The 16,569-nt window shown below is 33.9% G+C and overlaps 1 protein-coding gene across 1 annotated transcript in view; it reads right to left on the reverse strand.

Moving 5' to 3' along the window:
- Positions 1 to 16,569, reverse strand: part of LOC136039598 (uncharacterized) — a 35,214-nt gene that overhangs the window by 403 nt on the left and 18,242 nt on the right. Inside the window, exon 2 of the mRNA XM_065723464.1 lies at positions 15,000 to 15,142. Within this exon, the coding sequence (XP_065579536.1) occupies positions 15,000 to 15,142 (143 nt within the window). The remainder of the gene's footprint in view (positions 1 to 14,999; positions 15,143 to 16,569) is intronic.

Consider the following 16,569-nt stretch of genomic DNA (forward strand, 5'->3'; position numbering starts at 1 on the left):
AGGCAGTATTAGGGGACGGACAGAGGGGGCACTTGCCCCGGGAACAGAAATTTAGAGTAGCAAAATTGCGAATAAATAATCTAACGGTTATTATCATTTTGTAATTTTTGAAATTTACATTTATTAAAATGAAATAGGAAACTCAGCTAATAAATGAAAACAATTAATAAATTATAAATTAATTAATACCTTAAAAACTAACGAAATAATAAGAATTAAAACTATTAATGATAACTGAATAAGAAAAATAACAAATTAATAAATAATTAAACAATAAACTAGTGATTGATTAATGAATTGAATATAATTTTGTTAATAAACAAAAATTTTTAAGTAAGATTATAACTTGTTCTGCTCTAAAATTTGAAAATAATGTTAGGCGACATTTAAGTATGTTAACCTCTTTTTGGTATGTTTGTTGAAAAAATTAAAACATAAGAAAATTACCCCCCTCCCCCTCTTGTATTTTTAAACCTGTATTTTTAAACCGGGGAGAGTGAGGAGCTTGTTGCTTTTTTTAATAAAAGTACCCAAAAAGAGGTATTTTTCATTGAATATGCATCAAAAAAAGTAATGTACTAAGGTGACTGCTATTCTTGTTGACTAAATTTTCTTTCAAAAAGATTCAATTTAATTAAAATTCAATATTAGTTGGAATTCTCCAAGTATATCCTAACTCATTTTCGCAACAACTTCTTGGGGAGGAACTTGTTGCTTTTTTCAATAAAAGTACCCAAAAAGAGGTATTTTTCATTGAATATGCATCGAAATAATTAATGTACTAAGGTGACTGCTATTCTTGTTGACTTAATTTTCTTTCAAAAAGATTCAATTTAATTAAAATTCAATATTAGTTGGAATTCTCCAAGTATATCGTAACTCATTTTCGCAACAGCTTCTTGAAAACGATTAAATCGTATTAAATCATTTATGTTTTACCTCCTTTATATTACCATATTATATTCATATTACCATATTATATTACCATATTACCTTAATATTACCAGTGAATGCGGTCACTTGGAGCATTTGTGAAGTGCTGAAAATTTAAAAGATACATGTACATATGTGGCATTGGATAGCATCATATTGGGGGGAGACCCAAAGGCCTTTCAATAAGCAATTACTCTCTACGAGCAAGATAAATATAATAAATGTTACAACGTGTTTTTGTCTTTATAATACTTTACGATCAGGAAAAAAACAAATCAGGAAACAAATTTATTCTACAGACATCTTCATTCCCTTATAATCATTCCGTTCATTCCACAATAAGCTGTACACATGATGTGGTTCGATGATACTTTTTGGGGCTATAATGAAAGGATGGCTAGGTTAAAAGGTTAAGGTGACAAATTTCAAGTTTTTAATCATAATTATTCAAGGAACAGTGGTTAAAAAAAGTAATTCTTATGTATATATACCGTGGAAAACTGTTGGAACATTTTTTTTGCTGTTTTCGTCATTTGGAAAATTTATTGCCCTCTTGATGTAGCTCTTTATTCTAGTTTCAAAACAAAATTAAAATTTATCCATTTTCAAAATTTGCCCTGCTGGGCAGGTTTCAGGACATGCAAAAATCTAGACTATCAGCGACATCTTTGTAACGGTTGGAGTCAACTTTAGTTCTATCTATAAACTATTGAATAATAAGATTGGTCTAAATTTTGGTTACAATTTTTAAGCCTACAGCCATTATATTTCGCCTTTAATTTTATGGTAGGAATTTCTTGCAGTCATATATTCCGTTCTATTTGTGCGATTTATCACAAAACAAAAGAGAGAGAGAAACCCTTCAGATCACAAATAAAGTCTAAAATGCCTTGTTAGAGACGGTCAAAACAAAAATCAGGTCGTCATCAATGGGATCAATGGGTCGTCATCAATGGGCCGTCATCATGGGAAAAGATCAATGGGTCGTCATCAATGGGTCGTCATCATGGGAAAAGATTATTAAAAAGTACTTAAAGGAACTGGAGCTTCATGGGAGGGGGTAAAGAGAGAAACATTCAACGAACAAATTTTCGTCTTGAAACGGACAGTATATAAGTGAGCCTTCAATAACGCCTTTAATTACGTAATAACGTCTGTAATAACATCGTCCTTTCCAATTTCTGGCTAGTTTTACGTCAACTTTTGTTTATACATCGTTGGCTTTGTTAGCGCTTAAAGCACTCCTAAAGAAAACGTTTTTTTTCTTCGTACGTGCTTGATGTGAGTGGAAAGCAAAATATAGTCTAATTCGAAAAACCTCTATATCAAAGTCATTCATCTAATAAATAATAGTAATGTTATTGTTATTATCATTATTAAGAAACCCTTAAGAACACAAATCAAGTCTAATATGCCTTGTTACATATGACCCAAACAAAAAACAGGTCGTCCTCAATTGGATGGGAATATATCATTAAAAAGTACTTAAAGGAACTGGAGCTTCATGGGAGGGGGTAAAGAGAGAAACTTTGGACGGATTGAAGAGAAAGAGGAGCATGCGTAGCTGTGTCAAGGTATTTGATGCTTGAACGAGTTATTAGTAGTAGTAGTACCTACTTGAAAAAAAAAAGTATTAATATAGTTTTGTCAGCACTGTTGTCTAAGTGTTTTATTTATTATGTATCTGTTACCGTGAATGTCCGAAACTTGGTTAATGTCGACATTCACTGGTAAATGTCTGAATTTTTTTTCAGCTTGGATTCAGTTAGCTTTGCTTTGCGAGTCAGCTTTTTCAGTCTTACGCTAGTTAAGATGATAAAAGTCAAAGTTAGGTTGGGTTAGGTTATGTTGAGCTAAGTTAGGTTAGGTTTAAATTTAGTTACAAATATCAGAAATTGGTTAAAATCCTAATTTATCACAACCTAGCCAAAGCTAACCTGTCACCATTAAACCTTCTATTAAACTGGAAAAGTTGACTGGTAGCGCTGACGAAATCCAACAAAAAAAAAGTATTTTGGACATTTACCGGTGAATGTCGGCATTCACAAATTTCAGACATTCACTATAACATATCTACTGTATATGGCTATAAAAAGTGCATATCCAATGAAATTGTATGTTGTTCCAAAAAAAAAAAACACGATGTAAACAATTCCTAGAAACCTTGAACCAGCATTTCTTTATCTATTAACTCCATATGCAGGATTGTTAAGAGTTTGGCTCGCCATTAACCACATCTAAATCGTACTTTGAACAACTATTTTTCAGAATTAAAAGTGTAAGGGTTCTCTTAAACTTTGAACTGATCGGTGGCCTAAAGGGACAGCGCAGTGGACAGCGCCGTGCTTAGAGTCTCAGCGGACCACACTTAGCCTTAGTGGATACATTACATTAGACACCCTGCAGTGCATAGGTGGCTATATGCTGCGATGATTGAACGGAATCGGGATATTAAGAAAAAGCATTGCAATACGTGAGCAGGGTAATAGCCACCTAGCATCAATAGGGGTAATATAGAAGCAGACCCAAATAAGCGCTATGGTTGTTAGCGGTAGTAGTAATAGTAGTTAACGCGTTAAGTTACAGGAGAGGGGAAAGCGCGAAAAATGTTTTTTATTACCGTTATTTTTTTATCGTCATTTCATATAGTTTTCTGAATAAAACAGACTTCTCTATGCATTAGCGATATGGCAAAATCAATTCTGAAATTCAAAAAACTCCATTTTCTAATATAAATAAAATAGTTAGAAAATAGTTATATTTATAATTATAAGTAATATAGTATAAATATAACTATTTCTACGAGCGTTAAAATATCCCATTGTGGAAAACACGGATATCTATGTGTCTTCACAACCAAAAAAGCGGAGTAAGTATACACAAGATAGTCGAAGAGGGTGATCCCTCAATAACTTTAAAGCGTCTAAAAAGAAAACTGGAAATTAAAAAGAAGATTAATACCCATCGGAATAAAGCGTGTTACCGGTACAAGATTTGTGAACTGAATTACTGAAAGTGTTTGAAACTGTTCGTGGTAACGAACTGTAGCAAGGAGCGACCCGGCTCAATAGTAACCAAAACTAAAAAAAATTGAATTTTGATATCAATAGCTACATCAAAAGAATCGCAGTTTAATGCTGATTTTAAATATATAAGTTTCATCAAGCTTAGTCTTACTCATCAAAAGTTACGAGCCTGAGAAAATTTGCATTATTTAAGAAAATAGGGGGAAACACCCCCTAAAAGTCGTAGAATCTTAACGAAAATTACACCATCAGATTCAGCGTATCAGAGAACCCTGCTGAAGAAGTTTTAAGCTCCTATCTACAAAAATGTGGAATTTTGCATTTTTTGCCAGAATACAAATCACGGGTGCGTGTTTATTTGTTTGTTTGTTTTTGTTTTTGTTTTTTTCCCAGGGGTCATCGTATCGACCAAGTCGTCCTAGAATGTCGCAAGAGGGCTCATTCTAACGGAAATGAAAAGTTTTAGTGCCTTTTTAAGTGACCAAAAAAATTGGAGGGCATCTAAGCCCCCTCCCACGCTCATTTTTTCCCAAAGTCAACGGATCAAAATTTTGAGATAGCCATTTTGTTCAGCATAGTCGAAAACCAAAATAACTATGTCTTCGGGGATGACTTACTCCCCACAATCCCTGGGGGAGGGGGAACAAGTTACAAACTTTGACCATTGTTTACATATAGTAATGGTTATTTGAAAGTGTACAGAGGTTTTCAGGGGGGATTTTATTTTGTTTGGGGGTGGGGCTGAGGGGAGGGGGCTATGTTGGAGGATATTTCCTTGGAGGAATCTGTCATGGGGGAAGAAAAATTCAATAAAAAGGACGCAGGATTTTCTAGCATTACTATAAGAAAACAATGAAAAATAAACATGAAAAAGTTTTTTCAAATGAAAGGAATTAGTAGCATTGAAACTTAAAACGAACAGAGATTATTACGCATATGAGGGGTTCTAAAAATACTTTAGCATAAAGAGCGAGGTATTTAGGAGGAGATAAATACCTCGCTCTTTATGCTAAAGTATTTTTAGTAATTTCAAGTATTTATTCTACGGCCTTTCTGATTCAGGGGTCATTCTTAAAGAATTGGGACAAAACTTACGATTTAGTGTAAAGAGCGAGGTATTAACGAGGGTACAAACCCCCTCGTATACATAATAAAAATATAAGATCATGAAAGTTTGTTACGTAAGTTAATTCTTAAGTTACGTATATTTTTTACTAATAAAAACATTCGTTAAAAATTAAAAGTTCTAGTTGCCTTTTTAAGTAACCGAAAAATTGGAGGGCAACTAGACCTCCTTCTCCACCCCTTATTTCTCAAAATCGTCTGATCAAAACTAAGAGAAAGCCATTTAGCCAAAAAAAAGAATTAATATACAAATTTCATTTTAATAATTTATGTGCGGAGAGCCAAAACCAAACATGCATTAATTCAAAAACGTTCAGAAATTAAATAAAAAAAACTAATTTTTTTAGCTGAAAGTAAGGAGCGACATTAAAACTTAAAACGAACAGAAATTACTCCGTATATGAAATGGGTTGTCCCCTCCGCAATCCCTCGCTCTTTACGCTAAAGTTTGACTCTTTGCCACAATTCTACTTTTTAAAACAATTAAAAGCTTTAGCGTAAAGAGCGAGGGATTGCGGAGGGGACAACCTATTTCAAAAAAATTAGTTTTTTTTTTATTTAATCAAAGAAAAGATCTTAACAATATTTAAGAAAAGAAATAAACAGACTTAGTGTAAAATAAGAAAGACATCACACACGAACAATGAAGCAAAGTACAAAGCATAGAAATCACATTTAAGAAACAATCAAGAGCGAATACAGGATTTCTTATGGGGGGAGGGGTGGGTTAAAAAAAACTTTTGAAAAACGTACCACTAGTTTATTTATATGGGCGCTAACCCCAAACCCTGGATACAGTCTTGACCCAGACCATCCAGAATTTTTTTTCACAACAGGCGTGGCTATGACGGGGCTAAAACACATATCGCATTTTAGGAAAACAAAACCTTTAAAAAACGTTTTTTTAATCGACTGTTGTGACTATTGCAGTTAGGACATAACTCTCTAACCCTTTCAAGTACATGTAGTGAGCATGTTTGGCAAGTTCTGCTCTTAATAGATATATGCTGCTTCCTTCTCCTCCCACTTTTCTTCTTGAAAAATTTAATAGAAATTCTTTCGTACCTAATTGTCTACCAGAATAATATTTATTGAATGCCAAAGTCTTTCACTGATAAATGCATATAAATAGCCTATAAATGCATAAAGTTTTATGAGAAAAAAGATAAGGCAACGGCCAGTCTGGCGGGGATTCTTCGCTAGCTGTAAAGTTTTAATGTCAAATTTATTTACTAAGAACATCTTGCCAAAATAATGATTGCACAAATGTGTCTAGGCTTCCTTCACTTAAATCTGATAGCAAAATTTGATTTTTGAAAATCTGATAGCAAAAACAGACTTTTTATTGCTGTACTTCTGCCAAAAATTATGCTTTTGTTTATTAATAATTTAAATTATATTAATATCAAATTTAATCATTTGCTCATTGTATTAATAGCTTAAAAACACAATTTAATTACAACTCATTGTAAATTATCTTAAAAACACAAGCGTAAAATTAAATATTTTCTTAGTAACCACAAAGTAGGCTACTTGAAAAGCATACAGAAATATTGGATCGATTTATCAGGTAGCATTTTGTCCTTTTCAGAACCAAAACGAGAGACAGTCATTGAACTGAGCCATTCTAAATTAATAGTGATACTAAATTAAAAAAAAAATAAAAATAAAGTAATAATCCTAAAATTGATTGTTTTTTTATCTTAAAAGGGATTGATCCTATAAGAGATCGATAAATTTTTATTGTGTAAAAAGTGTCCTTAATTGGATTGCTTTTACTGTACCAAAGCTCCTATATTATTTTGTGTTTTCAGTAAAGCGCTAGTTTTCTATAATCCTAGAAACACAGGGAAACATAATTAGTTGGTTTATTTGTGCTAGTTTTATTTATATGTATTAGATAGTATGTGAAGTGATAATTTTTGTCCTGTTTAAGTTTCAACTTCGCTCTTTACTTCACCAGGAAAAACTTTTTTTAAATTAATCTTTGTTCGTTTTTGATTAAAATTTAATATGGAAACAACGCTGCTCTGATCTTTTTATTTGTACTGAATAATATATGTTCATTTTAAGTTTTAATGTTACTTTTTAGTTTCAGTTGAAAACTTATTTTTAATATAATTGCTAATTATCACAGATCTGGGGGAGATAAGACACCTCTAGAAAATACTGCAAACAACCTTGACAGCTACGAAAAACTTTCATTGCATAATATATTAAATAAAAAAAAACAAGTTTGTTTTAAATGAAAGTAAGGAGCGACATTAAAACTCAAAACGAACAGAAATTACTCCGTATATGAAAAGGGCTTTTCCTCCTCAACGCCACGGTCTTTACGCTAAAGTTTGACTCTTCCTCTTAACTCTACTTCTTAAAACAGTAAAAAACTTTGTATAACATAGTAAAAAACATTGTATATTATAATGACACCTTTTTATACTTCCAAGACTTTCCATTTAAGAAGTTGCACCAAAAGCGTTTCTTTCAGTGCTATTTCTAAATTATGAATGGTAGAATTGATAAAAAGTACGTAGATATGAGGAAAAGTTTCCTAATGAGTTATTAAACATCACTTTAAGAAGTTCTGGTAGCCCACTAGCCCCAGCTTTTAGTCCCACTAGCCCCAGCTTTTCCACTTCACGCATGACACCAAAAAGGGCGTTTTTTGTGCCAATTGAACTTGCAGGTGGTGGAATCTATAGGAAGAACATAAATATGAGTAGTATTTTTTATATGAGCTATCAAAGTCTAACTAAGATATTCTGGTAGCCTGCTAGACCCACCTCTTGAGAAATGGTATAAAAAGTGCCTTTTTTCGTGCCCTTTGGCACTTGCAGATGGCGGATTCTATATAAACCACGTATATGTGAGAAATAGCTTTTGAATGAGTTCTTAAGCATCTCTCTATGATGTTCTAGTAACCCGCTGGGCCTGAAAAAAAGAAAAAAAGACCGTTTTAACGTTTCCTAGCTTTTAGTTACCATGGGCTGTGGTTTGCTCTTTACTAGGTTGCTACTAGTGCCTCAACCATGACAAAGAGTTCATTGCAAATTCTCCCCGCAAACTGGTTAAAATCGACATCTGTGAAATCTAATAAATGGTAGAATTTATGAGAACCTAGTAAATATAAGCAATAGCTTTTAATTGATCCATTAAACATATATTTACTGTACCATGGTAGCCTGCTAATGTTTCAGTAGCTTACTGATGAGCAGACGATTTGCGAAACTTACTAAGGGAGCAAGGAAGGAAAGTGTACGGGAGGGGTTTTGTAAACCTCTAGTTAATGGTTCTGGAAGAAAACTATTACAATAGTACCTGTTTTGTACTTCAGAGCTCTTCCACTTGAGAAGTGACACCAAAGCGTTGTTTTCACTACTATATGGCGCTGACGAATGGTAGAATTGAAAAGAAAGCACGTAGATATGAGCAATGGCTTTCAAATGAGCCATTAAACATAACTCTTATAAGTTCTGCTAGTCCAATAGCCCCAGCTTTTCCACTTGATACATGGCACTAAAAGTGCTGTTTTAATGCCATTTAGAACTTGCAGGCGGTGGAATTTATAGGAAGAGGGTAGGTATGAGTAATATCTTTTATTGAGCTACTAGCTGTTGGGGTGGCGCTTCGCGCCACCCCAACACCTAGTTGGTGGGGCGCTTCGCAACCCCCCAAGCCCCCCTGCGCGCGTAAGTCGTTACGCGCCCAATTAGTTACGCGCCATTGTCGTTGTGTCCCTGTGTCCCACCTGTGAATAGATATATATATATATATATATATATATATATATATATATATATATATATATATATATATATATATATATATATACATATACATATATATATATATATATATATATATATATATATATATATATATATATATATATATATATATATATATATATATATGTGTGTGTGTTGCATATAAATAGATTGTCAGGTTTACTGACTCTTGAACATGCAACATATAATTGTCCATGGGAAAAACAATCTGTATTCAGAACTATACCTCATTATTCTAATGATGTGTCCCTGTGTCCCGGTCGTCATTTATATTCCCTGTGTCCCGGTCGTCATTTGTGTCCCGGTGTCCCGGTTCGTAATTTCTCTTTGAGTGTCCCGGTCGTCATTTATATTCCCCGTGTCCCGGTGTCCTGGTCGTTATTTGTGTCCCGGTGTCCCGGTCTGTAGTTTCTATTCGAACAATCCCTGTGTCCCGGTCGTCATTTATATATCCCGCCTGTGCCCCCGGCGTCCCCGTTGTAGTTGTGTTCCTGTGTCCCGGTAGTCATTTATATTCCCTGTGTCCCGGTCGTGATTTGTGTCCGGGTGTCCCAGTCTGTAATTTCTCTTTGAGGTTCCCGGTCGTCATTTATATTCCCTGTGTCCCGGTCGTCATTTGTGTCCCGGTGTCCCGGTATGTAATTTCATCAGTTGACAAACATGACGTCAGTCGACAAACAACTTCATGACGCATACAGCTCAATCCTTATAATGACGTCAGTCGACAATCATGACGTCAGTCGACACACAAACATGACGTCACTCGACAGACATACACACACACAGAAAACTTATTTATATATATATAGATAAAGTATCTGTCTACGATGTTCTGGTAGCCTGCTACTGCCACCCGTTTAGAAATGACACAGAAAGTGTCAACCTGACACTTATAAATAGATAGTGGAATTTATAAAATGAACTTAGATATGAGAAATAGCTTTTGAATGAGCCATTATGCATTTCTCTATGATGTTCTGGTAACCTTCTGGGCCAGTGCTACTAGATCTGTGCTACCGATGCAAAAAAAGTAATTTTCCCTGTTCATCTAGGAGGGGGACTGTAATTTCCCTTTTTCAGATTTTCAATCATGCTAATTCCAATTGCACATTTTCATTTAGATTTGACGCCAATTTTGAGGGGTATCAGGTTTTTTTTAAATCACTATAAACTTCTTTTCACAATAAACTTTTATTTTTAAGACGAATAGAAATAATACTATTAATGAATCAGTATCAGATCGCTTTTTTTTTTACACGGCAGTTTGTTCCAAAACGTGTTTTTTAACTTTTGGTTACAATGGGCTGTTGTTCGCTCTTTACTAGGTTGCAGCTACCACTGCAACCTTAATGAACTGCGTATACCTTTAGGGTTGAATGTACCACCGCATTGACATAGTACCTTCAAAACCGGGAAGATTAACATGTTCTCCCGCACAATCTGGAACATACTCGAGAAGTTTGCTTTGACCGGTTATGATATCGGTTTCATAGCCAACCTGTTTCATAGATAACCGGTTTCATAGCCAAAAGGACAAATGACGAGTGACAGAACGGATTGGATCTGTAAAATGTGGGAAATATATTTGCAAATTGGGGGGGGGCGTAGCTTACGCTAGATTAGATTACTTTACCACCGTCACCGACCCTCCTTGTGTGCAGATATATAGCCCAAATTATATTATTATATAAACTAAAGTATTATATTTTCATCATGCTCTGGTATATTTCATTACGATTAACCTAACTTCACTTCTCGAGTGTATTCTGGATTTTGCTGGAGCACCAATTAATATATAACTTTTTGATAGTTCGAAATGAATTGGTTATCACAAAATGGCAGAAAACATCACTTTGCTATGGCACAACCTTTTTTGCTTCTATAAAAGTCTACTAGGACTTTAATTGACATTCAAATAAGTCTTTTTCTGAGGTTTTAGGTTGGACACAATTTCAACTGGGAAGTAAAAAAAAAAAACCACAAATAAACAATAAACCCGTGATCACGGGTATGGGAGAAAAATGACAAATTTCGCGTTTTTTCAAATAGAGGCTTGTAATCTGAGCTATATCATTTTCTGGAGCGCTTGATTTGACGCCGCGGAGTGTTTATCAAGATCACTCCCCCTTTTGGGGGTGTTTTTCATCTTTTTATAAAATGGAATAATTTTCCCAAGCTTATAAACACGTGCGTAGCTCCTGCATTTTTATTGGGAGGGGGCATGAGGGGGGTCCATATCCAGATAGTCACATGGCATGGACTATATAATAATTTTTCTCCAAATTATTGGGGGCAACTTCCCACTCTTGCCCCACCCCACGACGACCCTGCTTATAACTCTTGGTGTATACCTTTATATTTTATGAATTTTTGTTTTTAGAAGGACAATAATAATCCCATTTTTTCAGTGTATATATTGTTGTCGTAATTATTGTCCTAGAGTTTTGGATAGTATTAGCACGAGTCGCTCCTTACTTTTAGCTTGTTGGAACAAACTTTTTGATAAGTAAGTAAAGTTTTCGCTTCCTCCATATCTACTTTTCTTATGTAACCGTATGGTGATGAAACCATTCATCATTTTTTTTTCAGCGAAAAAATAACATATGTTTTTGAAGAACAAAGTCTACCATAGTTATAGAAAGCGCAAAGAGCAAAATGATAAGACACTGGAATCTCATGCGCATTTTACATTTTGCGTATCATGTTTTCACTCACATTATGACCAGGGTTTTCTACGTTGGCGATTTATCACCAAATTTGGTGATTTTTTCTGTTTGGTGATTTCTTGGTGATTTTGAAGATTTTACCTAAAAACTGGTGATTTCACTATAAAATCGGTGATTTTATTATTGTGCTTCAACTGTTTATGTTTTCACAGCATTAATGTCACTTCTATACTCCAGTGCTTCGGCAGAGACATGTTTTCACTCACATCAGGATAGAGGGTGAGGGAACTCCCCCCCCTTGAACGACATTTAATACATGTATATATATATATATATATATATATATATATATATATATATATATAATATATATATATATATATATATATATCATGAAAAGAGAAATCACCAATGCTACAGCACAAACACAAAAAAAAAAAAAAAAAAAAAAAAAAAAAAAAAAAAAAAAAAAAGAGACAGAAGGAGAAAAGGAAGACTGTTTTCCTAAATTAGTGATTAATATAGACCAGCACTTGAATGAGGCCTTAACCCTACTCATCCATGCAATCACATAGGTCAAACAGCATAGCCACACACAATCAACCATAAAGAATAATCCATGGACAGGCAGTCATGTCGTCAATAAGTATAAGTCGTCATTTACCGAACAATAGAAAAAATAATATAGACAAATAATTCAGAGGGCAACACCCAACATAAGGGCTCATCAGGAGAATACACTGGCCTATATAGGGTTTCGCCACTCTAAATTCTCTACCCAGCACAGTGTTGTGGCTACCACAGAATATCCATGGCATCCCCGCGTCAGGTATCACCCCCAAAATACCTGCCTATGAGAAAAAAAAAAAAACAGCAAATGTAAAACAACCAAGTAAAACCAAAACAAGCTTATCTTGTTAACATATCCCTCCCTTTAGCAACAATAGGTAAACTAAATATTATAAATTTTACCAAATCACAAATATTAACACATTGCAAAAAACCTGAATGAACTAAACAATTATATATATATATATATATATATATATATATATATATATATATATATATATATAATTAAAATACACATTTTTCAAAATATAAATATTAGTACGTGAATTGTGTATTCTACTAGTTTGTATATTAAATCAGTGAAGGGACAGTGCAGTCTAAATTTTTGCAAACTCTCTGGTACTTGATAATTATCCCGAACACACTCAAGAATTTTGATATGTAGGATTTGAGAACAACCGGTTTAGCTGTCTGTATTTGGAGACGATTAGCTTAGCCTGAGTGGAAAAACTACGTTACTGGCACATTTTAATTAAATATTTAATATATAGAGTTGGTATTTAGGTTAGGTTATAAATATTAGATGTGGGTTAAAAGCCTACCCTAACCAATTTTTTTTAATAAAGTCACTAATTTACTCACTAATTTAGTCACTAACAATTTAATAGCTAGTTATAATTATCCCGAACACACTCAAGAATTTTGATATGTAGGATCTGAGAAAAACCGGTTTAGCTGTCTGTATTTGGAGACGATTAGCTTAGCCTGAGTGGAAAAACTACGTTATTGGCACATTTTAATTGAATATTTAATATATAGAGTTGGTATTTAGGTTAGGTTATAAATATTAGATGTGGGTTAAAAGCCTACCCTAACCAATTTTTTTTAATAAAGTCACTAATTTACTCACTAATTTAGTCACTAACAATTTAATAGCTAGTTATAATTATCCCGAACACACTCAAGAATTTTGATATGTAGGATCTCAGAAAAACCGGTTTAGCTGTCTGTATTTGGAGACGATTAGCTTAGCCTGAGTGGAAAAACTACGTTACTGGCACATTTTAATCAAATATTTAATATATAGAGTTGGTATTTAGGTTAGGTTATAAATATTAGATGTGGGTTAAAAGCCTACCCTAACCAATTTTTTTTAATAAAATCACTAGTTTACTCACTAATTTAGTCACTAACAATTTAATAGCTAGTTATAATTATCCCGAACACACTCAAGAATTTTGATACGTAGGATCTCAGAAAAACCGGTTTAGCTGTCTGTATTTGGAGACGATTAGCTTAGCCTGAGTGGAAAAACTATGTTACTGGCACATTTTAATCAAATATTTAATATATAGAGTTGGTATTTAGGTTAGGTTATAAATATTAGATGTGGGTTAAAAGCCTACCCTAACCAATTTTTTTTAATAAAATCACTAGTTTACTCACTAATTTAGTCACTAACAATTTAATAGCTAGTTATAATTATCCCGAACACACTCAAGAATTTTGATATGTAGGATCTCAGAAAAACCGGTTTAGCTGTCTGTATTTGGAGACGATTAGCTTAGCCTGAGTGGAAAAACTACGTTACTGGCACATTTTAATCAAATATTTAATATATAGAGTTGGTATTTAGGTTAGGTTATAAATATTAGATGTGGGTTAAAAGCCTACCCTAACCAATTTTTTTTAATAAAGTCACTAATTTACTCACTAATTTAGTCACTAACAATTTAATAGCTAGTTATAATTATTCCGAACACACTCAAGAATTTTGATATGTGGGATCTGAGAAAAACCGGTTTAGCTGTCTGTATTTGGAGACGATTAGCTTAGCCTGAGTGGAAAAACTACGTTACTGGCACATTTTAATTAAATATTTAATATATAGAGTTGGTATTTAGGTTAGGTTATAAATATTAGATGTGGGTTAAAAGCCTACCCTAACCAATTTTTTTTAATAAAATCACTAATTTAATCACTAATTTAGTCACTAACAATTTAATAGCTAGTTATAATTATCCCGAACACACTCAAGAATTTTGATATGTAGGATCTCAGAAAAACCGGTTTAGCTGTCTGTATTTGGAGACGATTAGCTTAGCCTGAGTGGAAAAACTACGTTACTGGCACATTTTAATCAAATATTTAATATATAGAGTTGGTATTTAGGTTAGGTTATAAATATTAGATGTGGGTTAAAAGCCTACCCTAACCAATTTTTTTTAATAAAGTCACTAATTTACTCACTAATTTAGTCACTAACAATTTAATAGCTAGTTATAATTATCCCGAACACACTCAAGAATTTTGATATGTAGGATCTGAGAAAAACCGGTTTAGCTGTCTGTATTTGGAGACGATTAGCTTAGCCTGAGTGGAAAAACTACGTTATTGGCACATTTTAATTAAATATTTAATATATAGAGTTGGTATTTAGGTTAGGTTATAAATATTAGATGTGGGTTAAAAGCCTACCCTAACCAATTTTTTTAATAAAGTGTTATGTTTTCATTACTTTTTTGATATATTTCTGGTATATTTCATTAACCTAACTTCACTTCTTGGGTGCATTCTGTATTATTAACAAGTACCACTGCGTCTTATCAGAAGCTTTAAGACCAGGGGCTGTAAAACGAGCCAATAAAATCGACGCATCATAAGCTTACCGAATCCCTCGCAACCACCGCTAAATTTTCTTGAACGCTCTGCAGACGCTTGACTTGTGAGTTGCTGCTAATATCATTAAGGTCGGAAGACTGGGGTGGTACCGGAGCCTTATAAAGGTTGAAGATAGGGTGCTGAAACGCACCTATAAAAAAAGAGCAAGAATGAGGTAAGGATTAGATGATAAAATATAACAAAAAATTATGCGCAATTGAAGTCCCAGGAACAGTGAAGACAGGCACGTACGCAGGAATTTTTTCGGGGGGAGGGCCCAAAACCTTTGAAACAGCAGATATAAAGTAACACTTTTTTTATTCAGTAATGCAAAAAGCACGTATATCGGAAAATACAGATTAACTTTAATTTGTAGTATTGTAGCGGATGGGGGGAAGAAGACTGAAGCCTCAAAAGTACGTTTTAGGCTCAGGTTATGTTCATAGCGATTTAGAACCAGTGATTAATCTATTATATCCCACTGAAAGGGAAATTTTAGGGTTAGCAGTACAATATGGGTGCTGTGGGGGGGGGGTAGTTCTTCTATTGCAAAAACGTAGATTTTAATGAAAAATGACAGTTTCCAAAATTTATCCATTAAAAGCTGTACTTTATCCTGAAAAGGAGAAATAAACGCTCTAATATCAAGGATAATTATATTTTGCTTTGGAAAGCAAACTCTCTTTACAAAAAAAAAACAAAATAACAGTACAATTGCTAATTACTTCAAAGAGGGTAAAAATTTAGACATAAAATGGGTTAATAATTGGGCAGTGACTTGACCAGATAATTGCATGCATGCTGTAAAATCCCCTAAAAAGTGCTTCACACATGTATCTAGATTCTTAATAAATGTCCTGTTTTTGCCAGAAATCCCAAGAAACCATGGGAAAATTAAACATTTCACAAAATTTCGGGGGGGGGGGGCTGCGTACGTGCCAGAGTGAAGATGAATGCTCCTTCTTTAGCTTGGTTAACTGGAAATTTACAAAGCCACTCATGTCTTTGAAAATTAGGCAAAATTGTATATTCAATTTTGAACTGAAGCAGACACTTCAAACTAGGCATTCATTCAGTGAACACCTCTTGTGTGCTGGGAAAATTGCATGTTGGAAAAAAACGGTTTTTGTTTATACTGACTGTATGCAATATTTGAATCAATCACAAGTGGAATAAGGTATGTTTGGCATGTTGGCATGTATTGTATCAGATTAACGACGCTTCTTGACTACTAAGGTCCCTGCGTCGACCCTGCAGTGCGTTGCTGCAGCATGATTCGATCTCTGGGTCCCATATCACCAAGCTAAGGTCAAAGCCACCACAGGACTCATGTTGGCATGTCTGGTATGTTGAATTAAAATTGAATAGTTGTGTGCATCAAGTCATGGCTAATTGTAGAAAAAGCCAAGACAGATATTTGAGTTGATTGAGAGGCAATTCTGGCACTAACCACAACTATTACCCTTATTAGGATTGAATAAAAATAATGTTAGTTCATTTGTCAATAGATGTCTATCTATTATCTGTCCATGCGTCATTCCCAAGGCAGTAGAACTAAGGTAGATAGTCAGAGAGCTA

The sequence above is a fragment of the Artemia franciscana genome, chromosome 19 (assembly GCF_032884065.1).
Source record: "Artemia franciscana chromosome 19, ASM3288406v1, whole genome shotgun sequence".
Classification (NCBI taxonomy): domain Eukaryota; kingdom Metazoa; phylum Arthropoda; class Branchiopoda; order Anostraca; family Artemiidae; genus Artemia; species Artemia franciscana.